Below are 21,708 nucleotides of genomic sequence, written 5' to 3' on the forward strand. Positions count from 1 at the left end.
TGTTTTACATTTCTCTAATTATATATATTTCCAAAATATATGTCAAAAACTAGTGATATTTCCAAAGTAGATTTAAAAACTAATAATATTTAACAAGGACATTTGGGGAATATTTTGTATGCAGCCATGTATCACTTAAAGATGGAGACACATTCTGAGAAATTTATAATTAGGTGATTCTCGTCATTGTGTGAGCATAGTACACTTACACAAGGACATCACTAGGCCATATAATCTCATGGGATCACTGTGGAATATGTGGTCTGTCACTGACCACAACTTTAGGTGCCATGTGACTGTATTTTGACGGGCTATTTTCCTTGGCTTGAATGATTAGAATAGAAATATATTCTTATAAGAGACAGAAAGGTCCCCTCGAAATACTGATAATCACATTAGCCACTTGGCTTTCTGATTTTAGGCTGCAGTGATTTGGAGAGTTATCCAATGATAGTTTTGGTCTTAATAACAGACTTTTGTTGATTAAAAAATAAATAAATAAACATAAGCTCTGCATTCAGGGATGGTTCCCAATTTCAAGTGCAGATGTTGGGTAGCCCTGTAACAGGAGCCAAGTCTCTGCCACCCTATAGATGGTGCCTGGGTCCTCGTGGCTCTATGTGTCCCCCACTTTCCAGAGCCCAGAGTTATAAACCCTAGAAGCAGAAGTGCCTAGAGGGATTCCCCACTCCAGTGCCCTATTCTCAGGTCTGGAGTCGAGGACAAGCAGGGCCCTTCCCACACCTCAGTGTGATCCACAGGAAGAGTCCCCAGGTGAAGGGGTTGTTAGAGACGATGCCACGAGCAGGGATGGAGGTGATCCCTGGCCCTCAGAGAAGAGGAGCCAGAGGTGAAATCTGGGCAGTCGGCTCTTGTCCTCATGGAACCACAAAAGCAGGCCCCACCACCCAGCCCTGGTCTTGCCACCTCAATAGTTTGAGCGACAAGCAAACCAAGGAAGCCCGTGGCAAACTGTTAGAGCTTAGAATTTTTATTAAAACAATCACTTAAATTACAACAGTCCCCAGAATAGAAAAAGCCTTCCAAGGTCTGGTTCTGACAGGAGGCGTGAGTCAGGCCCTACAGGAAGAAGTGCTGCTTGACATCTCTGAAAATGGATGCAGCGTCCCTGGAATCCCACGAGGGCCGGCTTGGCCCCAGGGCCACTGGGAGAGGCTGAATCCTTGCCAAGGCTGCTCCGCCAGGGGCTGTGAGGCCCCAGCCCTGTCAGGGAGGAACACTTAGTCACTGTCGCTGGTTGTCAGCCTCTGGACTTTTGAAAAAGAGAGGGAGAGCAAGAAACCTGTCCCCAAGATGACAGAACAGTCACTCACAAAATGTTATGTAATGCCACAGGGCGTTGTCTAGCAGGGCCTGGCAGGTGCATGAATAATGGGGGGTGACCACGGGTCAGAGTGCTGCTGTGGCTGAGGTGGGGCCTCAATTAAACATGTGGGAACGGCTATGGGCCAACAGCATGACCTCACAGAGTCCCAAGCTGGGCAGTGACTTCATGACTGCTTTCAGTATTGGTGGCACTTCTGCCTAAAAGCCACCAGAAGCACTGGTAGTGAAATAATCATGGCCAGAACCTTGCTCTCTATGAACTTCCGAGACTTCCTTACTTGACAAGCTCCCAGGCTCTACAAAATGCTCACCGGAGCCAGGCGTGGTGGCACACGACTGTAACCCCAGAGTCAGGAAGTTCTGGCAGGAGGATTGCAAGTTCGAGGCCAGCTTTGGCAACTTAGCAAGACCCTGTCTCAAAAGAAAAACAAAAAGGACTGGGGACTTAGCTCAGTGGTAAAGTACTCCTGGATTCAGTTCCCAGTACCCAAAACAAACAAACAAAAACAAAAAAACTCTCAGGAGGCTGAGTCAGGAGGATCATGAGGTCAAAGCCAGCCTCAGCAAAAAGCAAGGCGCTAAGCAACTCAGTGAGACCCTGTCTCTAAATAAAATACAAAATAGGGCTGGGGATGTGGCTCAGTGGTCCAGTGCCCTCTGAGTTCAATCCCCGGCACCAAAAAGACCGCCCACCCCCCCCCCAAACAAACCAGAAAACAAAAACTCACTAGACAGAACAGTCACCTCGGCTAAGGCATAAATCTCTGAAAACCAAGCGCTACTTTCATTCTTTCTCCTACTGGGGCTCAACATTCTGAGGACCCCATCTTCTCCCTCCAGAGAGGGCCGAAGGGCTTCTGGCTGTTAGTGTCACTGGCAGGCCCTCCTTCCTGGGTCAGCCGGGCCCCAGGTGGCCATAGCTCAGCGTGGCCACATGGCTTGGCATTTCTTGGACTTCAGAGATACACACAGCAGTTAAATTAAAAAACACAGCCCAACATCATTTTTATAAACGACTATCATGCTCCTGTGCCCCACAGCCACTGTTAAAGATTAAATTTACAGATCGGGAGGAAAGTAAGTCCTGGTAGAAATTCAGGGATGGGTTTCACACCCAAGAAGACAGAGCCAGGCACAAAAGCCAGACGTGACTTTGCAAATGCCCAAGGCTTCAGCTCCCAAGGACTCTCCCTATCTGCCACAGCCATCTGCTTTCAGGTTCTAGACTGGAGTCCCTCCCTGAGTGCCCAGAGCTGGTTTCCTAGGGGCAAGGTAGCTCAAGAAGGGGGCAGCCAGCCCAGGACCTTGTTAGCTCAGGCTGACAGTGGAAACAAAGCCGGATCTCACGAGCGAGTCTCAGTTTCTCAAAACCAAATGGAATCACCTGAGATGGCCTCTGCCCTCGGGACATCTCGAGGCCCTCATCTGTCTTCAGTTAATAAGTGTCTTTTTCCTGATTAAGACATATCACTTGCCCTGCGTTAAGGCCCAGGTGTTAGGACCTAAGGGCCCTGGTTGGCCTCAGCTGCAACAGGAGTCATGGAGAAAAGGATCCGAGGTGGCCTCAGACCCTGGAGTGAGTGAGTCATGGGGTGAGTGCTGCCAGGCACCTGTGTGAGCACCGACTTCGAGTGGACACCTGAGTCAGGCTCCAGCTGGAAGGGACGAGAGAGACCTCGCTGGGCCCTCAAGGGGACACAAAATAAAGGAGCTTCGGTGGTGGAGGGGGGACAAAGAAACAGCAAAATGAAGCCCAGGTATAAGTGAAGGTCCTGCTGGCATGTGGCCTAGAGGAGGGGTGAGGCAGGAGGACTGGGGCTCTGGAGCGTGGTGTTGGGACAGCTAGAAGTACCTGTGGGGCCTCGGAGCTCATGGAGCACCCCCCACACTCCTGGTCATGCCTGGGGTTCCATGCACTGATGAGAACATGACCAGGAAGCTCCCCATCCTCCATAGGCAGGCGGACGGGGAAGACACATGTGGCTCCCGCCTACCTCTCTGACCCGGGCTGGGGTGGCTGTGGGGGCGGTGAACACTGTACCGTCAGATCCCTACACTGCTCTATTTGCCTCCAGTCGCTCAGCTGGCTGGTGGCCATTCATCACAGCTTCTTCCCCGAGTCTCCCCAGTCGCAGCTGGCCTGCCTGTCCCAGCAGCTGGCAGCCGGCACTGTCTCAGTGCTGCCTCGCTGAGGACTCATCGCTTTGCGGGTCCCGAGCTTCAGGCAAGCTCGCCGCTGACGTGTGGCAACAGGCTGCTCTGGGCCCCAGCACAGCCAGGCCTACTGCTTCACTGTGCCAGGTCCTCGCCTGTGGAGGGCAGGGACGTCCCGGAACCCTGGGCAGGGTGGAGTAGCAAGACTGGCCTCCAGGCGGCCTCTGCACTTCACTCCCTACAACCATTTCCCAGACAAGGCTCTGGAGGTCAGCATTGGGCAGGCAGGCAGGCAGGCAGACAGACAGACAGAGACACACACACACACACACACACACACACACACACACACACACCATGGTGCTGGAACAGAGGAAGTATGGGATCCCACATAAGACAAAAAAGGACAAACACTTCTCAAAAAAATTAAAGTCGCAGGTCAGGAGAACTAGAACGCCATGAGAGAAATCTCTGCAGGGTCGTAGTTCAAAGGCAATTGCACATGAAGGGGGCTGGGCTCTCCACTAAGATGGGGGAAATTCTGGAGCTCCCACAGGAGCCCCCAGGTAGTCCCTAGGGTGGTTTCCATGGTGTTGGACCCATCCCGCTGGTGCCAGAAGCAGCAGAAGTGGCAGATCCTGGGGTGGCCCGGTCACCTGTTAGAGCTCTTCAAAGAAGGCCACTCGAGACTTGGCACTCTGCAAAGTGAGCTGTAAGAGAGCAGAGAAGAAGTGAAAGGGGCAGTGTGTTTCTGTCCTTTCATGTGGGATCCCTTCCTGCTGCACGGACTAACCTCAAAGGTGGTCTGGAGTGACGGGGAGGCCTGTTCAAGTAGATGTTCAAGAGGCTGGTGGTCAAGTTCAAATAGGATTCCAGACTTGCCCCAGCTTTCAAATTAGGTGACAAAGGAGGACATGCCAGGAGGCATGGATGGTGGGCAGAAGCCATGTTAGCAAGAAAATGTCATCAGTGTTGCCATTTCATAGAAGATAAGGGTCCCTAGGTATTTTACTAGATTCTCATATATTCTTGTCTACAAAAGACTGAGACGTCACCTCTGCAGTATCTACAGCAACACCAGCCTGGGATTCTTATCCTTTCTGGACCAGGAAGACCCAGCTCAGCAGGGCAAACCCTCTCAGTCCTGACTCCCAGGTAAGGCAACCCATACTTGGGGAAGGCAGGCCCGGGTTAGACAAGGAAGGGCTTGTCCCTTCTGCTCCTAGTGGTCTCAAAGCAGACCTGCTTTGAGGAGCTGAGAGGGATGTCTCCTGATGAGCTGGGAGGCAGCAGTTTCCCCATGTGGGACAGGCAGGGGGGACAGTGTATATGGGCAGCATTCTGGCCATCAACTGTCAGGCCTTCCCAGGAAGAACACTGCCCAAGAAGAATGGCATCAGAGAAGCTCAGAAGGGAAGAGGTGGATCAGGGGCCACACTCTGAGCATGGTGGAGTTTGTGCTTCCTGAGTCCTTGACTCTGAGACCACTTGGTAGCCTTTTCCCCAAACAGAAGGATCTGGCACAAGTGTCTTCCTGTTGCCCTGTTCTGCTCCTGAAATAGACCCACTGGGGCAAGACCGTGCATTCTAGATTTAGCTCCAGAACTTTCCATAGGAGAGATGGCAAAGGAACAGCAGGGAGTCCATCTTCATATCCCCAAAACGTTTAGTTTAGTGCGTGGCATTGGGTAGGAGCGCAGAGCATGTTGAGTGAATGATGCGAATCGTAATGACAGCTGAGTGGCAAGATGGGGGAAGGCAGGAGCTCCGCAAGGAGCTGAGAAAAGCCCAGGCGAACCCGCTCCACCCTCAGCACTCTGGGGGGCCCCAGGGAACACCCTTAACCTCTGAGTCTCTCTACTCGGGAGTAAGCCATGGCAGGCTAGCTGGTCATGCCCTCCTCACCCTCCAACCTCTCAGGCTGTCTCCAAATCTGAAGAGCCCTCAGTCTTACCCAGGGCTCTACAAAGGGCATGGGAGGGAGACTCTAAACCAACCACTTCACCATCAAAAGACAGGCAGCATTAGCGAGCTCAAAATGAGACAGCTTGAGAGCTGACTCTTTAAATCCTGCCAAATCTTTTGGCCTTGAAGTTCCCGACTAACAAGCGGAATGCAGGGAGGCATCTGAGCCGTTTCCTTCAGTGGAACCAATTCCAGAAGCCCTTTGGAAGCCCAGTTCTGATGGAATGGAGACAGCTTTTCTTTGCTGAAATGGAACTCCCTCCAGAAGGGAGCTGCATGTGGACGGGCTTCTCCCTCAGTGCCATCAGAGAAGGGCCAGCAATTGTGTGCCCCGTGATAATGGGAACCAGGAGGGTAACCAGAAAGACAGATTCAATTGCCGGAGAGCTTCTGGGACAAAACCCCTCTCGGCTCAGGGTTGGAATCAAATGGTGTGTACCCACATTTCCACTCTGGCTTCCCCCACACTTCTGAGAAGACCTCAGAAGGCTCCTTAGGGGGCAGAGGCCCTGTAGGGGACAAAGCCATGCTCACAGCCACTTTGAGTCAAACATAAGCAAGGCCCATGTGGCCCACTGACCAGCTGGGTGGCCCTGGGTGGGTCACTGAATCCCTCTGGCCTCAGTTCCCAGCACATGCAGGGTGTGTCAGCCCCTTCCTCACAGGGGACCTGCAGGGGAACTGGGAAACGCTTGTGAAGCTCTCAGCGCCACTCCTGGCACGTGCTGAGAGCCTGGCAGCTGTTATTACTAATAGCAGCATCACGTTCCTTCCCTCCCCCAGCGCTGGCTCCTCTCCTCCCAGGGGCAGCAGAGCAGAGTGCTTGTCAGGAAGGGCTGCAGGCAAAGGCAGGGTCATGGCCTCTGAGACAGGGCAAGCGCTGCCCCATTGGCCTGGCTACTTCCCCAGGCAGGGAGCCCAGGCTGTGGGGGCCTCCGAGAGCCTCCTGCCTGTTTGCACAATGCTGGCTCCAAGAATTCCTGGATCCGCTACCAGAGAGTGTGCTGGCTGTCCCCTCGAGGTGCCAGGGGAGGGTTTTGGCAGCGCTGGCAGCGCCAGATTCCAGTTACTCAAGCATGTTAGGAGGCTAAGTGCTCTTTGGTGGGCGGGCCACTTCCCAATCAGTATCCACCCCTGCTGCAGGGCAGGGCAGGGCAGGGCTCAGCCCACCTCTTCTCTTGCCAGACCAGGAATTTGCCTTCAGTCTCACAGAAAGGAAAGGCTTTCAGTAAAGTTGATATTCTGACCATGCAAGAGAGAGAGAGGGCATCACAGTTGTCCAAAAGGTCCGGAGGCTGTTAGGCTCACTGGCCAGAGGTGGCTCAGACATGGCATCATGGGTCACTGAGGGCGGCAGACGGAGGGCAAGGGGAGTCTCCCATGGTCGCCACCCACAGGCAGATCTGGCTGCTGCAGCCCCCATCTTCCAAACTCGCACTACAGTTCTGGCAATTTCCAATTCCACTAGGAACCCCAACGTCTGAGGAATTCATAATACGCGCTTACGCCCCAGGGCTAGGAACCCTTCCAGGCCCCACCATGGCCTCTGCCTAGTTCCCCCCACAGCATTCTTCATCTTAGACATCAAATGCCCTCTTCCTGGCAGGACCAGGAGAGCACAGGGGGAGGCCATGAGGTTCTGTGTGGAAAGGCTTTGGGCCTCTTTCCTCCAGATAACTCAGGAGCCCCTTCCCTCCCACCACTGCCCACTGCTTCTACCAACTGTGCTCCCTGCAGGGCACTCCCCTCACCTGTGGGAGCCTTTGCCACTGCAGGGTCTGTTCTGGAAAGCTTACTGTCACATTTACAGCAGAGTTGCAGCAGAAGCATAAAAGAGAAGGCAAAGACTCAGAGAAAGTGGCACAAAACAAACTTTGGGTCTTCTTCTTCCACTCAAAAAAACCAGCTAAAAAAAGCTTCTTGGTTTCCCTGTGGCTCTTGCACTCGAAGATTCACCAGCCCATGGCGATACTTAGTCTGTCTTACTGCCTGGTGGCCAGGCTGGCTGTCTCTGAACAACACAGCAACACCTCTGCTTGACAGAGCCACAAGGTACCAAGGAGATGATCCTGTGAAGGCCCTCGCCTTGTCCTATGTTGCACTGTGAGTTGAGAACTGAAGAAGCCCCGTGAGTCCCACTTGTCACCAGAATTCAAGAAAAGATGTTTGTGCTCCCTTTAACACAGCAATAGCTTGCCTGTTCCCAGCCTTGCCTGCTGGGGGGGAGTCTCCAGGCAGAAGTGGGCTCTACGTGCACATTGCAGTGTATCTAGAAGGTCACCCAGAAGAGGTCTTTGCATTTCAGCAATTAGGGAAAAGAACGACCTCAGCTCACGGATACACAACCAGGATCCAGTTGACAATGGCTGCATCCGTGGGGCCTCCCGGTCTGATGGACCTCCTTCGACTCCTTCTGAGAAGTGAGCAGAGCTCTGCTGCACATGAATGGTGACCATGTCCTCCCAGCACTGTCCTTCAGAATTCATAGTCAAATCCAACCACAGCAGGCCTAGCAGTCAAACCCTGCTCCTTTGGTAAGACCGTAAAACCACGAGGATCCTGCTCAAAGTCTCCAACCCAAAGTGCTCTTGCCAGTTTCCTAAAGATGACTAAAAGAACACCAAATCTCTCACCAGGCCCCAGGCTGACCTGCTGCTCTCTTCCAGCTGTCTCTTCACATCTGATTAGAATCAGCCATGTGAATAACACAGGAGGAATTAAGTCCTCTCTTGACGGAACCAGTTGTTCAAGTCTATCACTAATCCAAGTCCATTCTGAAGAGAATGACTTCCTTTCCTTTGTGGCAGATCTATCGGGCTTTTTTTTTTTTTAATCTTATGGAGCCTCTGATCCACCTGCAAGGCTGGCTCTTACCTCCTGCCCAGCATCCACAGACTTGACCCTGTCACAATCACCTTTCATCCTACCTTCTGCTCCATCAAACAACCAGTTGTTTGTGACAGCTGCCAAGCTGTGGAAGCATAGGAAAGGAAGCCACTCAGCAGATCAAGGCCTCCTTCTGTTCCACAAACTATGTGATACGACAAAAATGGCCCTTACACCCAATTTAAACCAGTTCAGATTCAGGAGACAAATCTGTCTCCTTGTAAGACAGGAGGCCGGCTCCTCCCAGCCCTAGAAGAAGACCTGGTCGCCAGCTGGGTCTCCTTAACCCAGGCATGCAATCTGATGCAGCCAGCTCTTGCTCACTGCTATGTGACAGGCAGCCCATCAAGATGCTCTGGAGAAATGTCCCTAGGGCCTGGAGACAGCAAGCCTGGAAGGTATCTGTGACAAGCACTCTCACCTTCTTGGTGGCCCACGTGGAAGCACAGCTCCTTAAAAATCGCTCCTAAGAGTGCCCCCTGCTGGAGACCCACAGTGCTGGCAGGCTGCCAATTCCTCTAGTTCTCCTCTAAAAGTCCTTTTAGGGGACTGTTTCCCAAAGTGATGGGAGGGTAACTAAATGTATTCCGGCATGAAGCCTGCAGCAGCAAGGCTGCTTGATTAAGAATGAATTACACTTTCATCAGCACAGAGAGAAAATTGATTCACAAGGCCGCATTGTGATAATCTTGTTCCTAAAGCAAAAGGGGGTGGAGGGGTGGGCAGGACAGAGAGCCACTTGGGCTATCAGTAGTGGAGAAAGGAAGCTCTACATTTAAGCTGGGAGAACAAAACTAATCAGAGTTCCAGGATTCCTTCAACTAGTCTCTGGGGGCCTCGCCTCAATCCACTCATCCCAAGAGAGGGGCGTAAGGAAGGGGGAGGGGGCTATCTAATTCATTTTAAACAATAATGCCAATAGCACCGAACCCATTTTAGATACTAACCTAATAACTCCTGGCACGAAGACTCTGCTTGTCCCATAAAAATGCAGTGAAATTGAAATGCAGGCTCTAAAATCATGTTATACTTCCTCTCCGCCACTACATATTGAAAATGAAGGAGCAAGGGACAGCGAAGATACAAAAGGACATGCAGATTGTTTGGCATGAGGATCCACAGGGGGGAAGCAGACTCTGGAGCAGAAAGGTGGCAGCCACATCTAGGAGCAGGAAATTCCAATCTAGTCTTTGGTTTGGGGTGTGGTAAGCAGCCCCCCTTCTAAACTGGAGCCAAAGAGGGGTAGGGCTGCTGAAGGGGGTTGCTGCTATAAAGTGGCCAGATGAAGCTCTTCTGCAGTCGTGCTAGGATGGCTTGCACCCAAATGCCATCTGGTGATGAACACAGGGACAGGGCTGTCTGCACGCTTATTTCTAAACAGGGGTGGAATGAAAAGCCACGTCCATCCTAACAAACAAATCCAATTTGGTATTAGCTCTAAAAAGAAATGTTCCCAGGAAAACCCAGGGGGCCCTATTGTGTATTAATCCTTCAGGGACCTAAGGCAGCAGAAAGATGTCTGGAAATGTGTCTGTCCATGTCTTCAGCTGCCGCTGTGAGGCTGGTAGGGCCTTTTGCTACTTTGTTCTTCCATCTGACAAATGGACTAATAGGCTTGATTCACCTCACTGGGCAGGTGGAGGCTAAATGGTGTCTACTCAGCCCTGAGAGCAAGAGCCTTAGGAAAGCGGTCCAGAAATACTCATGTCACTTTTAAATTGCCAATCTCAAAAGAGAAATCATGGCAAGGCTCATAAGAACAGAACCTCGAGCCAGCAGAATGAGTTTGCATCCCGGCTCTTCCCTCCCACTGTTGCAGCAACAAATCAGATGCCCGTGGAGAGCCGCACTGAAACATATCTTCAGAGCCCAGGGGCCAAATGGGATGTTTTACTGCATCAAATAAGGCCTAATAATGGCCTCAGGCACTTCCAAATAGTCATAAAATATCCTAGGCCAGCAAGGCAGTTTGTAGGCTCAACACCTCCCAAAGAACAACTGCTTGACTGGATAAAGCATCTTGACCAAAACCAGGCTTGGATTGACATCCTTTGGAAAAGAGGCCAATAGAATCCACTATTGAGATGGGTGCAGTGGTGCGTGCTTGTAATTCCAGGAGCACAAGTTCAAGGTCTCAGCCACTTACTTAGACCCTGTCTTAAAATAAAAAATAAAAAGAGCTGGGGATGTAGTTTCATGGTAGAGTGCCCCAGGGCTCAATCCCCAGTATTGCATGCATGTGCGCACACATGTGTACACACACACACACACACACACACACACAATTTTCTCTTGAGAGTGTTACCAGAAACAAGCAAGAAAACTGTGTGCATGTTTTTAGGAATGGCCTTCAGGGACAGGCCCACAGTGTCACATCTAGGAGGAGCCCTCCTAACATCAGCCAATGACTCCTAATGCCTTCCATGTGCTCCTACAGAGCCGGGAGCTGAGTCTGGGTGGCCACTGTAATTTTTTCTGGGTGTGCAATGCCCACAACTTGCTCTCACCCCAGTCCACACTCCTCTTTCTTCCCTCCTCCTTTGAGCACAACAACAAAGGGAAGGTTCTGGAACTGAGAAGCCAGTTTGCTGCCTTTTGTGTCAGGGACAAGGATGCTCTACCAGACAAGATGCCCAGTTCCTAATGCAGTGGCCTACAGGGTCATAAGGACGGCTGGACATAGGAACCACATATTAAACATGAATTACTTAGCATCCATCTTTGAGGCTGGTGATGTACACCAGGGGTCACTAGGGAGGCTCTGGCTGCTTGTTTTAATTGTGGGAGATGCCTTTCACGCATACTCACTCTCTCCCTGTGATTTATCACTTCCCTGAGTGTCTGGAGTGTTCTACTTCACTTCGCCAGCCCTGAATCTCCAAGGGGACTCAGCAGAAATTGAAGATGACATTGGACTTTTATGTCTTTCTGATCAAGGAGTGGGAGCTGAGCTTCCCATGAATGTCAAGCCTCCTCTGGTTCCGTCTCTTCCCTCAGTGGGAACCACAGCTGGACCTAGATGGTCTGATTAGAAAGCTAATAAAATAAGCTTTCTAAGCCTCACAACCCTCATAACTTCTCATCTGTTGATTTCTTTGAAATCCTCTGCTCCATTTGAGACCATGGACACAAAAATTATCACTTGTTTGCTGGCACCTTGGGCCAGCCCAGGACCAAGAGACTGAAACCAGTCTCTTAAAAGAGGATGACAGCAAGACCGTGAAATGTGCATGGTCTGGGACCATGTTTTTATCTCCAGGTTGTGGCAGCACAGCTAAACCCCAACCTGAGCACAGCTCCTGCATTAGCACTGTGGATCTGAGGGCAAAGCACTCAGGACTCAAGGAATCCTATGTGCCCCACCCCCACCCAAGTCTGGCTGATTCCAGTAACATGTGCAGCTCCCTTGGACGACGAAACAAATCCAGGTTCCCCAGTGTGTAGTGTGGTGTGTGTGTGTGTGTGTGTGTGTGTGTTTTCATATTGGGGATTGAACCCAGAGGTGTTTTACCACTGAGCCAACCATTTTTATTTACTATTTTAAGACAGGGTCTCACTAAGTTGCTTAGGGCCTTGCTAAGTTGGTGAGGTTGGTATCAAACTTGTGATCCTCCTGCCTCAGCCTCCTAAGTAGCTGGGATTACAGGTGTATACCCTAGTACCTGGCTTTATTCCTCTCAAGAGAGGAAAAATTATAGAAAAAGAAGTGGCAGAGCAATGGTAAAACCCTGAGTAACCAACTGGCATAGCCTCTCAGCATTCCTAAGGGATCATGGTAACACTTAAATTAGCTTCAGCTTTCCACAGCCCCCATGGGAACTGCTTGAACCACACCGGACACTGAACTTTTCAACAAGGAGGAGGAATGTTATATACCTGGACTGCAGTAGGTGAGAGAACCATTCTTCCATTGAAATCTAAGATCTAAAATCACTAAAATAAAATAAAAATCCAAATAGGCTGGTTTGGACCCAGGTTAAGAAACGTTTAGGAAACTCTGCAAGTCAGCACTGGTCTTTCCATCTCTCATCTCCAGATATTCTAGATGGAACTCTGCCTTCGACATCTAGGTACTCACGTTTCCAAAGCCTGAGGTGGCACTTCTCCTCTGCTAGGCTTGCATTAGTTCACCCTGTGGTAGGCAAGACTTCAGAGCCACCTTTGCACAGATATCTGGCTGGTCATGGAGTCACCAGTCACAGGGACCACCAAAGTCTAGAAAATGGAGCATGCCTCAAATTTTGAGTGCAGCAAAAACTGCCAATATGTAATCCAGTGATGCTGAGAGTCCAGTCATATTAAAAGGCAGACTGCCAGGCGTGGCGGTGCACGCCTGTAACCCCAGTGACTTGGGAACCTGAGGCAGGAGGATCACAAGTTCAAGGCCAGCCTTGGCAACTTAATAAGACCCTCAGCAAATTATCAAAATCATGTCTCAAAAAAAAAAAAAAAAATCAAAAGGGCTGGGGATGTAGCCTAGTGTTAGAGTGCTTCTGAGTTCCATCCCCAGTACCACAAATAAATAAATAAGCGAAGTCCACATTTTATTAACCCTTGATTAAACAGAATTCTTGATTATCTAGAGCTTGACAACATGTTTAAAAACAAGTTCACAAGAAGACATTAAGCGAATGAATGAATGAATGCTTCCATATACAGTTCCTCATAGCTTAATGATGGAGACATATTGTGAGAAATGTGTTGTTAGGCGACTTTGTCACTGAGTGAAAATTATAGAATGTGCTTACACAAACAAACTGCTATGATGTCACTAGGTGATGCACTCTTAAGGGACCATAGTTGAATACTCAGTCCTCCATTGACAAAATGTCATTATGGAGGACCTGACTATCTATTCTAGAAATGGTACAAATTTGACTAAAAAATGAAACTTCAGCCAGCCTCAGCAACTTAGTGAGGTATTATGCAACTCGGTGAGATCCTGTCTCTAAATAAAATACAAAAAGAACTGGGGATGTGGCTCAGTGGTCAAGTGTCCCTGAGTTCAATTCCTGGTCCCCCACCACCCCAACCCCTGACAAAAAAAAATTTAGGAAACTGGAGCATTTAAATATTCTGCATCATTATAGAAGGAGGATAAAATCATATTCAGATGAACAGTATGATCATATGCAGAGAAAAACTGAAAGTATAGGCCGAAATGAATCATAATTTTCTGTTTGTTCCTGTTTAACCAAAGTTTAGAAACCATGGTGGGTCCCTGTGGTACTAGTTGCATGGGGTCACCACTTGGACAGAAATCCCCCTGGCTTGCCCATTCTGATGCTGGTCATAACTGTTCTGCTCAGAACACACACTGGTGCGTGTCAGGATATCAACACCAATGTGAAGCATGAAAGAAATAGTCTTCAAAATCAATCAGGGCTCAAGATACACCCAAATCAGGGTTCATGCCATGTATTCTTGGAACCACTGACAGCTCTAATCCATCTTATTAAAGATCTATCTGGGACTTTAATAGCTAACTTCTCTTGCTAAGATAATGACTATAAATATGATCTATCTTATGCCAGGTCTTATTTTGGGTAGAAATTTCCGATTAACTTATTCTACTCGACTAAATGAGGACTCCGAAGGACACATATTATATCCCTGTCGGACGGTGCAGAGCTTACTGGCATGGGCGGGACTAGGGATTAGGTGAGAAGCAGGGGCAAGATGCTATTTTATTACCAGACAAAATAAATTCTCTTCACCACCTAGGCATTGGAAGAATAAGCAGCAATCATTCCATTAATTCACTAAACAACCACTGATCACTCATCTTCTGGGTGCCTGCAACAGGACTATTCCAATGTGAGATCACCCCGAGCACAGTCCCACTCCACACTGCAGAGAAGTTGAAGCTAAGCTGCCTTAAGAGCTGAGATGGGACAGGCAGCCCACCAGACTGACAGATGAAACCCCTATGCTCTGAGTTTGCTGCACTTGAAAAGTGAATGGGAAAGCTCTAAAGGAAAATGAGTGAGCATGGGTGACCCCTCCCTTCCATGACCAGAAGCTGCCAGGTGTGGCTACAGGCCTGCAGAGCTTACCACCACATGATAGGTTGTGATCTTCAGTTAGAGACACAGTCTGGAAAGCACCGGAATTGGCCCCACTTCCATGCTAGGGTTATTTATCGAAGGAGTACATCACCAAGACAAAGGGCTTTTAGACAGACCTGACTGGACAAGAAGCCATGACCTTTCCCAGCCCAACAATGACACAAAATGGGAAGGACAACCAGTCCTATAGTCCCGTGACATGCTCTTCAGAACAAGGCAGCCACCTGGGCTCTGGAGACTGGCCTGGCCCCACAAAGTGGATGCCTGCTCTCAGATCAAAGCATGCTGTGGCCAGTACCCAGGTCTCACCTGCCCTCAGGAGGGCTCCTGGTGGCCCGAGGACAGAGACAGGCAAGCTCATGCATGGGTTAGTATCACAGAGGGCAGTACCATCACCACAGACAGAGTACCTGGGAATAACCTACTTTGAGGGCTCAAATGCAGATAGGTCTTCTGCCTTGGGCTTGAGGCTAAACCAGCAAAATAAAATGAAGAAAAACAAAAACATACCCTGTGATATCAACAATGCCACATGTGCCATTTGCAAAATGCTCAGACAGGCCTGAAATAATGATGAGTGACTTCGCTTGTTTTAATGGCTTGAAAACAGGTCTCTCTAACTTCAGCACTCCAAGTTCTCGTGGCTGAAGGTCCAGCTCACTACAGCAGCAGTGGCAAAGAGGAGACCACTTTCGGTGCTCAGGTGACAAGAGCGTGGGGTGGGGTCTGAGGAAGCTCCCTCAAAGGTGGACTAGCTCATTGGCCCAATTATCGTTTTACCTCTTTGCTTAGTGGTAGAGGCCTCCTTTTAACTTTTTAATAACTTCATTTGGGTTGGGGATATGGCTCAGTGGTAGCGTGCTTGCCTGGTTCAATCCCCAGCACCGCACAAAAAAAAGGGAAACCACTTTAATAACTGTTTTAGAAGGGATATCCAAGAAAGGACAGAAACCAGAGGAAAGAACAAAGAACGTGGAAATGCCTTTCCTTCTAGGTTATGCTATTAAAAGTGATTCTCTACCTGATGCCAATTGTAACTGGAGTCATTAGAGAGAAGTGGGAGTTCCCTACTGTACCCATCAACGATGACAGGCAGATTCAGTCACAGCTTAACCACTGAAAACAGAGACAGTCCTTAAACTGGGAGACCATTTTAGAGAACATCTTAAAGGTAAAGAGTAAAACTTGAACCAGATCAATTAATTCTAAGATCATCTAAACCCAATAAACAATCTTATTTTAATAACACCTATTTTAAGCTGGATTCAGTGGCTCATGCCTGTAATCCCAGCAACTAGGGAGACTGAGGCAGGAGGATTGCAAATTTGAGGTCAGCCTCAGCAATTTAGCCAGGCCCTAAGCAACTTAGTTAGACCCTGTTTCAAAAAAAAAAAGGGGTGAGGATATACTCAGGGGTATACAAAAAATTAAAAAATAATAAAAAATAAACCCACACACCTATTTTATAGTAAAACCTGGTCCTATGCTATCAGTTAAAAACAGAGCATTAACTGGCCAGTAAAGACCTTCTGCTTTGCCTATATATAAGGGAGTTACGCTCTTGGGCTGATAATATGTATGGAACTTAACTTCTAAATATCTAAAATGCCGAGAGCTTCAAATATCAGGCAAGGAAGACGGGCTACTGTGAGCCTCGTAGATGAAAGCTCATTTTTTAAAACATTAATGTTCTCCTAGGTAATTCAAGTATGAAAAAAGTTGAAAATTCAGAATATGGTTTCTCTATCAAGTCCTTGCCACTTAAAAATGCAAAAAGACTAGAGGGGACTCCATTCTTCATTGTGCCTTCTCATTAAGCAAGGCAGTTCCCTGGGCATAACTCCCCTTGGCTTAAAAAACAGAACCGCTTAGTGCTCAATGATGAATCAAAACCCATCTTCTATCAGGGATTCATCTCATCAGAGCTTTTAACACAAGTTTCACTTCCATCAAGCCAGTGGGTTCACGGTCGCTGGTAGATTAAATTCCTTTTCTGGCAGGAGTTGAAAAATTTCCTCAACTAAGTACATGTAAAAAATGACAACAATCTAATGACTCGCCTCCTGAGGAAACCAGATGCCAACCTCACATTTCGCTAATGAATATCCTGATCAGTAAAAGCCAAGAGACTGGGTACCTTTTTAATGGTATTGTGCTTGCTGCTGGTGCCACCTCTGTCCGAATTCTCATTGTGCAGAATGTCCAAAGCTGTTTCCCTTTCTTTTAGTTTCAAGGCCTCGATTTCTGTCTTGAGCTCATTAAGCTGCTCCTGGAGATGCTTGCTCTTCTCCATATATTCCACTCTGCAGGCAAGAGGACACTGTGGATCAGGGCACAGGTTAACCCTGAGGCATAGGTGAGATGGTCTGTGACCCATAAGCTGCACAGCCAGGGTCTAAGGTCATTCATAGGCCAGCCATGGGAGCTTGGGCTGGTCACTTAAATGCAATGAATGAATCTGTTTCCTCATTGGTAAAATTGGAATAATGATCACAGGGCTATATGGTCAGGATTAAACAAAGTACAGGAGCTTGGCATGGTGGTACACATCTGTAATCCCAACAATGCAGGAGGCTGAGGCAGGAGGATCCCAAGTTCCAAGCTAGCCTCAGCAACTTAGTGAGACCATATCTTAAAATAAAAAATAAAAATTAAAAGGGCTGGGGCTATAGCTCAATGGTAAAGTGCCCCTTGGTTCAATCCCCAGTATCTCACACACACACACACACACACACACACACACACAATATAGGAAAGAAAGCCCTCTGTAAATTCTACAATTACTATTTGTCAAAGATAGCTTTCAGTTTTGCACAAAAAAAAACAAGATTCCTAACACCGCAAACACTCTTTGTCTCAGCCATTCTTGAAGAAGTAATTCAAATGATCTCTTCTGATAGACCATAATGCCCCACTTATTCTCAGACTTCCTCTCCTAAAGAGGACAGAAGCTCACTCAGCCAACACCAGGAAAGGAAGATCTCCACCCCCACCTGCAAGTAGATACACTGAGCAACAGTATGTAAAATGGTAAAAATCTAGGAATTGCCTTTGAAGTGTCCAATGACAAGGGAATGGTCTGGAAAACTATGCAACACGTATGTGAAGGAGGCTTCTGAAGGGATAACCATGGCTAGAAGATGGGCTCTGCCAATATGTGCAAGAGTAACAAGTGCTACAGGTCCCAGCTCGATCCCCAGCACGATTGATGCATAGATAGATAGATAGATAGATAGATAGATAGATAGATAGATAGATAGAAAAAATTAGAGATCAATAAACACACACACACACACACACACACACAATGAATGTCTGTGACTCCCCCAAATTCACATCTTAAAACCAGATCACCAATGGGAAGGTGTTACAAGGTGGAGCCTTTGGGAGGTGATTAGATCAGAAGGGTGGCACTCTCATCATGGGATTTGTGTCCTTACATAAGAGACTCCAGAGAGTCCTCTGGTACCTGTGAGTGCATCACATGAAAACACAGCAAGAAGGCGCCACCTGTGTGGGCTCTCACACTCTGTTTGACAGTGCCTTGATCTTGGATTTCCCAGCCTCCAGAACTGTGATAAATAAATTTCTTCTGTTTATAAGCCACCCAGCCTCAGGTATTTTGTTATAGCAGCCAAACATACTAAGACAGTAAGAAAATACAAACTATAAAACAGCGGGACACAGAACAGGATGTAGCCTCACATGGATCACAACCACATAAATATGCACAGCTGGACAAGAGTGAAAGGAGTGCAGACAGCAGATGCTTCCATAAGAGGCTCTCGGTCACTGGCTTCTTTGCTGTCCCCTGAATATGAGGGACTGAAGAGAAAGAGAGCCTGGCTTGCTGGACTCCATGGAGGCACTTTCCCAGAGGCTTATCCTGAGGATGCCACACATGCGTGAGGGTTTTCAACCACTGGTCTGCTCCTCCAGTTGCATGATGCTGGGTGAGCTCATTAAACCAAGCCATTATAAAATGGGAACACGAAAACCTTTGATGTCAGTGTGATGATTGTTAGCAGGAATTAAATGACACAAAAATCTCAAATAACCTGATAAAGTGTGGTAGCTATTGTGATTGTTCTCTGACAGCTGTGGCATCATTAACCAGTTTACCTCCAGCTCTGGGAATGAGGGCTCCCTTACTTCACCTTCCTGTGCAGCATGACCCCTCTCTATATCTAATCTACATTTGTCTATTGACTTCCCAAAATTCATGTCTTGAAACCAGGTCACCAGTCTGAAGGTGTTAGAATGCTGGGCCCCACTCTCTAACTCCTTCACATGGTGTTAGGGGTGGAGGGCAGCTTGGCAGAAGCTGCTATGGTCAGGCCATGCCAGAACTCCACTCAGGGCTGCCCAATGCAGCAGAGCTGGCCCATTCCAGCCACTGGCTTTCCTGAGACTTCAGCCCGAGTATCTTCTCTTCTCTTTATTCTGGCCATGGGAACCAACACAGATCTGAGTCACTGGAGAATGTGACCAGGTGAAAACCACAGCCTACTAGGACAGGAACAGCAGCAGTCTGACTTAGAGACCCCGGACAAAATAGTCCTGTTCTTTTTTTGTTTTTCAGTTCTAAGGATTGAACGCAGGGCCTTGCATGTGTTACGTGCCCGGTCCTTTTACCACTGTGCCCGGCCAGTCCTATTCTTCAGTCGAGGTTTTGAGCCACTATAAATTCCAAGCCACCAATCAAGTGTTATTTTTATCCTGTAAAATTGACTGCTGATCTGTCGTCTTTAATTTCTAATTAGGAAACTCATCCTCTAGTAGATGACAACAGAGCAAATCTTTGCAGGAGTTAGTGACAGGCTGCCACAGCAACCCTTTGTGTCCCTAGGCTCACATCCACTGCATCTTGTTCATGGCTGCCCCAAGCAGGGCACAGGGGGCTACATACTTTTCTTTCTCTATTTCCATGGAAAGCCGTTTCATGTCAGTATCCTTGAAGTCAAAAGACAGGCTGTCACCAATGAGGTTGAAGCTTGGTATGTCAGGAGGCAACGGTGCTGGAATTGGGTTCATGGGCTATAATGAAAAAGCTCAGATTAGGAAGTTTCAGTTATACAAGAACAAACCCTCCACATTCAATGCTGCCAGGTGAATGGTCCCACAGACAGGAAAATCATCCCTCTTCCCCTCACATTTGACTGTTCTCATGCTCAGCTGAATCAAACACAAACTCCCGTTCACTTAAAAAAAAATTTCTTTTTTTCAGTTGTTGAAGACACTTTATTTATTTGTATGTGGTGCTGAGAATCAAACCCAATGCCTCACGCATGCCAGGCAAGTGCTCTACCACTGAGCTACAACCCTAGCCCACCCATTCATTTTTTCATTTAGGAAACTCCCAGGCCCTGTGCTAAGAGCTGGAGACACACAGAGCAAGACAGCATCCCTGGCTCTGAGCAGCTGCAGGTCTTATTCAGGAAACAGATGTGTTCACAGATCCTCACAGTTAAATAAGATAAACACTGTAGCCAGGGAGTGAACAGAGGCCAGGGGGGCTGGAGGAGGTGTACTGTAAGAAATGCTGCTTCTGTTGGAATCAGAATATGCCACAAGGAGAAGGGTACCAGGTGAGAGGCACATCAGTGGGTAAGGCAGAGAGTGTCCAGCCAGAGTGCTGGGTGTGTGCAGAGGTATGTGGGGAGACCGGGGAGGAAACTGGCCCAGACCAGACAATGCCAGCTTGCTGAGGGGCTGGGACTCAGAAAACGGAGTTGGAGGATGGCTTAAAGTATAGAATGAAGTCATTAGATTTGGTTTAGGACTTTCTCATCCCAGAGCATAGAGATCTCTAAAACACAGCCCCAGTCTACCTCCCTACCTCCCTCTATTCACCCTACTAAATCGTAAATGCTACTATTTATTATCCCTTGAGCCATGTTGCCTCTCCATCTTTGTACTCATGCCTATCTGTGTCACTTCTCCTTGTGCCCTTTCTCCTTGTGCCTCTTTCAAGGGCTTTCTTAAATCCCTCAGTCTCTCACTATGTTGTCCCTTAACACTGCGGGGAACTCTGTAATGGGCCTTTTCAGTAATTCTGCCCTGAAAGATTCTTTTTTGGCTGTGTATTCTGTTTTCTTTGTCTGCAAGTTTCCTGTGGGTAGGATCCTTCTCTTTTTTATCCTTGGATCCTGTATTGAGTCCAGGATGGTGTCTGGGGAAGAACGGAGCCTCAAAATGTTCATCTGTGACAATAACAAGGCCTAAGGCAGGGTGTCTGGAGGATGTCGGAAGTGGCGTTTAGTGAGGGTCCAAAACACATTCTGTTTTCTGATCTGAATGCAGGGTACATGGGTTGTTTTATGAAAATTCATCATGTTCAGCCACAATTTGGGTACTTCTCTGTATATAAGTTATACTTCATAAAAACTTCCAGAAAGGATAAGCATTGGCTGCCACATCACTGGAGAGAGCAGAAACTGGCACAACCTCATTGAAGCACACCAAAATTGAACATCTAACTACCCAACTCTATTTACAAGAATTTATTCTACCAACATAGCCACACATGTATGTATGAAGATATGCATTCAGGGATATTGAAACAGACTAAATACCCAATCATAAGGAACTGGTTAGATAAATTACAACCTATCTGTACCATAAAATGTGATTACGAAACTGATGGCAGAGGGGGGGCGGGGGGGTGCTGGGGTTGTGGCTCAGCAGTAGAGTGCTGCCTAGCACGTGTGAGGCGCTGGGTTTGATCCTCAGCACCACATAAACAACTAAAAAATTAAAAAAAAGATATGATGATCTCCTTCAGGGTTTATTGCTAAGAGGTATATCTTAGAATAGCTTGCCCCAATGTAAGTTTTAAACACACACATCCTGAGGGCCCAGCTGAGCCTTCAAGGTGACCCCAGTCTCTGTGTCACCTGTGACCACCCGAGACAACCTGAGACATTAAGCCAAATCAATTCACCATGCTGTGAGAGGTATAATGAATGGTTGTTTGGAGCCACACATTTGGCTTAGGGAGGGTGTTAACACAGTAAAAGACAACCAGCAAACTGCTCCCACATCCCCCATCCCAAACCCCAAGCAGCTTGTCTCTTGTACCCCACCTGCATCTGTGCTATGTGTGAACGTGCTGTGAACGCACACACAGTGTATGTATGTGTGCTGTGTACTTGAATGTGCAGTGTGTGTGTTGGTGCCATGCAGGTGAATGGACTGTGTGTATGTGCTGTGGGTGCACCTGTGTTTTTGCCCAGAACATTCTATTGTCTCTTTCCCATCTGGATAGTCCCGGCTCCCACCCCAAGAC

The 21,708-nt window shown here is 48.1% G+C and overlaps 2 protein-coding genes across 2 annotated transcripts in view; both read right to left on the reverse strand.

Moving 5' to 3' along the window:
* Cabp7 (calcium binding protein 7) overlaps positions 1-3,445 on the reverse strand; it is a 34,861-nt gene extending 31,416 nt beyond the window's left edge. The window contains exon 1 of the mRNA XM_048784877.1: positions 3,342-3,445. Coding sequence (XP_048640834.1) covers positions 3,342-3,445 — 104 coding nt within the window. The remainder of the gene's footprint in view (positions 1-3,341) is intronic.
* Positions 976-21,708, reverse strand: part of Nf2 (NF2, moesin-ezrin-radixin like (MERLIN) tumor suppressor) — a 54,181-nt gene continuing 33,448 nt past the window's right edge. The window contains exons 11-13 of the mRNA XM_048784878.1: positions 19,330-19,457; positions 16,558-16,723; positions 976-4,211 (exon numbers count right to left, since the gene is read on the reverse strand). Coding sequence (XP_048640835.1) covers positions 4,161-4,211; positions 16,558-16,723; positions 19,330-19,457 — 345 coding nt within the window. The 3' untranslated portion in view covers positions 976-4,160. The remainder of the gene's footprint in view (positions 4,212-16,557; positions 16,724-19,329; positions 19,458-21,708) is intronic.

Source organism: Marmota marmota, unplaced genomic scaffold, assembly GCF_001458135.2.
Source record: "Marmota marmota marmota unplaced genomic scaffold, marMar, whole genome shotgun sequence".
NCBI classification, from domain to species: Eukaryota; Metazoa; Chordata; class Mammalia; order Rodentia; family Sciuridae; genus Marmota; species Marmota marmota.